The 6,356-nt window shown below is 42.1% G+C and overlaps 1 protein-coding gene across 2 annotated transcripts; it reads left to right on the top strand.

Moving 5' to 3' along the window:
• Positions 1 to 1,517: 1,517 nt before the first annotated feature.
• LOC131300315 (zinc finger BED domain-containing protein DAYSLEEPER-like) lies at positions 1,518 to 6,116 on the top strand. 2 transcript variants are annotated; one of them, XM_058326084.1, is made up of 2 exons: positions 1,518 to 1,818; positions 3,753 to 6,116. In XM_058326084.1, the coding sequence occupies exon 2, from the start codon at positions 3,777 to 3,779 to the stop codon at positions 5,856 to 5,858; it is 2,082 nt and encodes a 693-aa protein (XP_058182067.1). In that variant the 5' UTR covers positions 1,518 to 1,818; positions 3,753 to 3,776; the 3' UTR covers positions 5,859 to 6,116. The 2 variants fall into 2 exon arrangements, with proteins under 2 accessions (XP_058182067.1, XP_058182077.1); XM_058326094.1 differs by having other exon boundaries at positions 1,518 to 1,857.
• The last annotated feature ends 240 nt before the right edge of the window (positions 6,117 to 6,356 follow it).

Genomic DNA, 6,356 nt, shown 5'->3' with positions numbered 1-6,356 from the left:
AGAATTAATTATCGTTTGACTGATTAGGGTCATACCATCCCCCAAGTACTGGAGGCACGTTTTAGCCACGCACATTGTGAGTCTGTCCAAAGAAAAAAACATTGCAGTCTCATGGAACTAAGACGTCGGTGATCTCTCTGATTTTCTTTAAAATGTGTACGTATTGAAAACTCAAATTCAAGAGATACTGCGATTATAATTAACTTTATTTGTTTTTTCATCTAGATTAACGGACGTGGTCTTTCATCATTATTGATGTTCAGAATAACACTAGACAAATGGAATACATCACACGCGAGATGAGGTTGTCGCATTTTGATCACCTATACGTGTGAGTCCTAAAATATGATATTCGAAGATTATTGAGGATGTTAATATAAATGTTGACTATTATAATCTTTTAACCAATCCAAAGATAATTATGACATCCTGAATATAAAATACTTCGTAGATGTTAACATCTACTACTTTAAACTGGGTTGTGGGTGTGTCCACCCAAAGCACAATACGCGTGTTGTGCGTCCGTTATGGGACCCACCCTGGGTCTCATTATTTGATATGAACCGTTCATTTTGTTCATCTCACCGAATACTTAACGCTAGTAAAAATTCAGGTTGATTGAACATCAGTAACAATGTATGCATAATGCATTTTTCTTCGAAAAGACATAGGTAAAGAACAGTTGCAGGTGATTTTTTTTACAAAATTGTAAGTTAAATGCTCACCTATCTCATGTGTACCATGTACTCTGCGAGACGAACAAAGTGAATGGCTCAGATCAAATAATGGGCCCCAGGTGAGTCCCATAACGAGCGCACAATACACACCCTCGACCCCTCTAAACTACTGTAGTATTTAGGGGGCGTTTTCACTAAAAGCTTTTGACTATAAGTTATTATATTTTGTCATATTGTTAACACTAATTAACCCACAACTTCTTCTTCTTCATTTTTCCCTCTATTTTTTTCTTTAACCTACCCATATGTTATCTACAATATATGAGTTAATGAAAACAACTTGACATTTTTGAATAATAAGAAGTCGTCTATAACTTACTAGTTAACGGAAACGCTCCCTTAAAAAAATAAACTAGGATGTTGACATTCATTTCTTTATCTACATTCACATGATCCGTGGGGGAGAGTGACAATGAAAAGTCCCAACACTCCAACTCAAAAGGTTTGCCCGGTGCTCCAAAGTCCAAACACTCCAAATCCAAGTCCCAATTTTCAGTGATCTAAGCCAAAAAAAAAAATAAGGGGTCCTAACTTTGAAATTCCAATATATCATCATCATTGGGCTAAATTTGTACTCCATATACTAGTACTAGAATTTAAAAAAAGGTTCTCCTCATGTAGGCCCCCACCATAAATAGTCCACCACATCTTGTGGGCTATACCCTCTCTCTCTCTAAAAGTCTAAAGAAAATCCTAGATGGTGGGCTGTGGTCCGTCCATCGCATTACACACACAGTCTTCAATTGTATCGAGCCGACAGATTCTTTATTTCACCACATGACCACATCAACCACAACAACAAACTGGACCTCAAGGGTCCAATCCAATCCAATTTACTTTCTTTCTCTCTCTCTCTCTAATTCCACCTCTCTTAAAAAAGGTCCCAATCACTGCCCAAGACCCAAAGGGCCAATTACTGATCGGGTTCAAAGCCCAATTCCCTCTCTCCTCTGCTTTCTCTCTCTCCTCTCTCTGAGAAACCCTAGATCTCGCGCACCTGCGAAGGAGATGAAGATCGATCTTTGAGCCTCTGTTTGTAGCAACTGTTTCTGGGTCTTTCTCAGAATCACTGATTGTGCAAGTAAGAAGCCTTAATTTTGACCCAAACCCTTGTTTCTGGGTACGTCCTGACTTCATTCATGTAAAGATCTGATTTTTCTTTGTGGGTTTTTAATTCGGTAAATATGGATTGCTGAACTCTGTGCTTTGTTGAGTTATTCTACGTTCTGATTTAACATATTTTCTGGGTTTTTCTTTTGGGGGTATGGTTTTGTGTTTAGATTTGTTCTGGGCTTATCTCTGTGTTGATCGAACCCTTGGACCTTTTGTTTTTGTGTTTTTTTTTTTCCTGTAAATGTTTGAGCCCATGGATGGAGATTGGGGAAAATACCCATTTTGTCCTTTTGTAAGTCAGTGGGCTTTTGTCATTGGGCCATACACAGTCTAAAGGTTTGTGCAGTTTTGAGGGTTATTAAATGGAACACTCATTTGCAGTAGTCTATAATCCATAATCCATGTATGCTATAGTAAAATAAACTGTGGTATCAGATCTAGATAAATAAATAAATAAAAAGAAAGATAGCTTTTTTTGGGGTCTTTTTATGTTTTGTGTATGATGGACTTGGGCCGGCACTGGCCATCCAAGGTTGTTTGGACAAGACCCCACAGACCAAAACACAAGAAGAAGATATCCATGGATCGGAAGCTTATCTGGGAAGTGTTTGGATCGGACGGGGTGGGGTTGATGGGAGAAGGTGGGAGATTTCACGGCGGAGGGGGACCCGGGTCGGCTTCCGGCAGCGGTGTGGGAAAGGAAGGAAGCCGCGGGCGGGGGTTGGTGGCCAGCGGTGGTGGGGAAACCTGGGAAAGGGTGGGCCTTGGGATGGAGGCGATTGAAGTTTTCCGGCTGGGGGTGACGGAGTATATACAATTTTTGGATTTTTTTACTTCAAGTTTTATGAAGGGATAAAATAGTAATTAGTGTAAAATAATCCTTGTTGATTTTTCGTGGTGATCTTTGTTTTGGTTGGTTTCTTTCAATGAAAGCCTTGAAAGGTAATTTGCCAAAAAAGATGTTGCTGTATAAAAAATGAAAGTGATTTTGGTATGTGCACTGGTAAAAAGTGTTTGCAAATAGCAGCTCCTTTCATTGGAATTATTTAAAGTAACGGTGTGTGAAATACATTTACCCAAATTGGGACTCTTAATTCGAGACTAATACAATGCTACTTTCCCGGCCAGTTTGTACGCTCCTCAGACTAATTTATATAGCTCTTCCCGCAGCTGTGTCCCGTCCAGTTTGTTTTCAATGAATCGTTGTGTTCTGGCATTGGGTATTCTGCATTGAACTTTGTACTTCTAAGTTCGATAGGAGTTTAATGTGTAAAACAGGGTAAACTATAATTTAAATGCTTTCTGTTTGGAAAAACCGTATATTTGAGCACTCTGCAACCTGAACCAGGATCCATATGTATGTAATACAGAGTACCAAGTTAACAGATTTCGCTTCCAAAAAGACACCTATGTGTCCATAAGTCGTTTCTATTTTTTCCGCACGAGAACTTTGTTGCATCTCATTCCAGGATAAAAATCTTTTCCTGATTATTTCGGTGGTAATTTACTTCTACTATTCGATTTACTCATAAAAAAGGAATAAGATGAAGAAGAAGAACTTCAATTGCAGTTTCACCTCTTGTAAGATGAACGCGCCATTTGTGGTTGCAGATGGTCACTTGGTTTGAAGTTCTTACTTAATTTCCGTCTCTTCGATCGTTGTTTGCATTTTAATCGTATAACTAGTGATGTAGACTAGCAACTCCCTCATCGCATGTTACATACTCCGTCAGTAGTTTTTGTGGCTTCATATGGAATACATATTTGTCAAGTTAATGAACTATCATCTCGAAATGTTCTTCAACCTTTTGGATTTCGTATAATATCGGTGCTATGTGGTTTCAAAATCCTCTTTTTACCATAGGACTTGATTCACTTTCAAATTGGCTTTGCTGCTTGCAGAAGGTCTTCGCTTCTGATTATAAGATGGCAACCCTTGCTGAGAACAACGAATTCCCTATTGAAAATAATGAACTGGCCCTTGCAGAAACACCGGAGCCAGAGAACAATATTGAAGAAGAAACGCCGCAGCCTAACAAACGGAGAAAAAAGAAGTCCGTAGTTTGGGAACACTTCACTATAGAAAACGTGGGGGCCGGATGCAGAAGGGCATGCTGTAAGCAGTGTAAGCAATCGTTCGCATACAGTACTGGTTCAAAAGTAGCGGGTACGAGCCACCTCAAACGTCACATCGCCAAGGGTTCTTGTCCAGTTGTCCTGCGGAACCAGGGGAACACTCCAATGGCTCCGCACAGCGCACCATCGAAGATGAACGAAATATGGAGCGATGTTAATAATACGCCGAAACGACGATACAGAACCACGGGTTCGCCTTATGTTGGGTTTGATCCTGACCGTTGCCGCCACGAGATAGCTAGGATGATCATCATGCACGACTACCCCCTGCACATGGTTGAACACCCTGGATTCGTCGCTTTCGTCCAGAATCTTCAGCCGCGGTTTGATATGGTTAGTTTCAGTACGGTCCAAGGGGATTGCGTGGCGACCTACTTAAGAGAAAAGCAAGGTCTTCAGAAGTTGATTGAGGGAATACCAGGACGAATTTGCCTTACTTTAGATTTGTGGAATTCAAGTCAAACCACGGGTTACATGTTTCTGACCGGGCACTTCATTGATACTGATTGGAAGTTGCATAGGAAGATTCTCAACGTCGTGATGGAACCGTATCCTGATTCAGATTCTGCTTTTGGACATGCTGTTTCCGCGTGCCTTTCGGATTGGAGTATGGAGGGGAAGTTATTCTCTCTCACTATAAATCAACCTTTGAGCGAGGCTGGAATTGGCAATCTTAGGTCTTTACTCTCGCTAAAGAACTCTTTGATGCTGAACGGTCAATTATTGGTCGGTAGTTGCCTTGCTCGTACTTTAAGCAGTATAGCTGTAGAAGCGTTGAAAACGGCTCATGAAACCGTTAGGAAGATTAGGGACAGCGTGAAGTACGTGAAGACATCTGAATCCCATGAGGACAAATTCAACGAGCTGAAGCAACGGCTTCAAGTTCCTAGCATGAAAACCCTAGCTCTCGATGACCAAACAAGATGGAATACGTCGTATGAGATGTTGGTTTCCGCTTCTGAATTGAAGGAAGTGTTCTCTTGCTTGGATGCCTCTGATTCGGGTTACATAGAAGCCCCATCTGCGGAGATCTGGAAGCAAGTAGAGATTCTATGCACTTACTTGAAACTGCTCTTTGATTCTGCGACCATCCTAACGGGTCCCTCTATCTCGACGACCAACGTTTTTTTCCACGAGGTGTGGAAGATTCAACTGGAGCTAGCACGCGGGGTCCAGAGCGATGATCCCTTTATAAGCAACCTTACTAAACCGATGCAAGAGAAATTCGACAAGTACTGGAAGGATTGTTGTTTGGTTTTGGCCATCGCGGTGGTCATGGATCCTAGGTTCAAAATGAAGCTTGTGGAATTTAGTTTCACGAAGATCTACGGTGACGATGCTTCAAACTATGTGAGGCTTGTCGATGAGGGAATCCATGAACTCTTTCACGAGTACCTGACCGTGTCGCTTCCTCTGCCACTGACCCCTACTTATATGGAAGAAGCAAACGGCGGGACTCCCAAGCATGAGGAGGCCCAAGCAAGGACACTCCTCTCGCACGACGAGCTAGGGCTAACGGACTTCGACATGTATATTATGGAGACGACGAGCCATCAGTCTAGATCCGAGTTGGACCAATATCTGGAGGAGTCTCTGCTGCCTCGCGTCCACGAGTTTGACGTTTTGGGGTGGTGGAAGCTGAACAAGAACAAGTACCCGACTCTCTCGAAGATGGCCAGGGATATCCTGACGATCCCGGTGTGTACTCTGGGCCCCGACTCGATCTTCGATACGATGAGAAAAGAGATGGATGGCTACCGGTGTTCTCTGCGACCGGAGACGGTGGAGGCTCTCATTTGCGCCAAGGATTGGCTCATGTGCGAGCCGGCAGAGGTGTCGAACGCGCTTGTGAAAATGGAATTCCCAATTTAGTAACTAGTATCTTACTTTTCTTTCTTTCTATCTCTCTTGCCAGGTTGTGTGTCCTTGCTTATTGATAAATTGTAGGTTGAGACCCTTTTTTTTTCCCTTAGACTTGTAAAATGATTTTCCTTCTTTCTTCATTCTTGGTACTAGATGTTTGAGCAGTGAACAGGAGAAGTGACTACCGTTATATGTGACCGTTGGGGTGATGCATGGACATTGATTAGAGTTTGCTTCTCATCTGTTAACATTTTTTGAGTTGTTGCCTATTGATTTAGACTTCGAAATGTATTCTATAGTGTTTCGTTGAGCTTCGACGTATCGGTCTTCGATTCCTGCAAACCAAACCAGGGTTATCGAGCCTATCGGTCTACTTTTCGGGGGGTGGGGGGTGTGGGGTGGGGATGTAACGGACTCGTTCGAAAATGAGTAAAGAAAATCTGCTGTTACGTTTAGGACTGGAGTTTGTGTATCTCCAGTATTGACAAACAGATCAATCGACTGATT

The sequence above is a fragment of the Rhododendron vialii genome, chromosome 1a, assembly GCF_030253575.1.
Source record: "Rhododendron vialii isolate Sample 1 chromosome 1a, ASM3025357v1".
In the NCBI taxonomy this organism is placed as follows: domain Eukaryota; kingdom Viridiplantae; phylum Streptophyta; class Magnoliopsida; order Ericales; family Ericaceae; genus Rhododendron; species Rhododendron vialii.
Note: the sequence above shows the minus strand (reverse complement) of the source record. Positions and strands in the feature narration are given on the sequence as shown.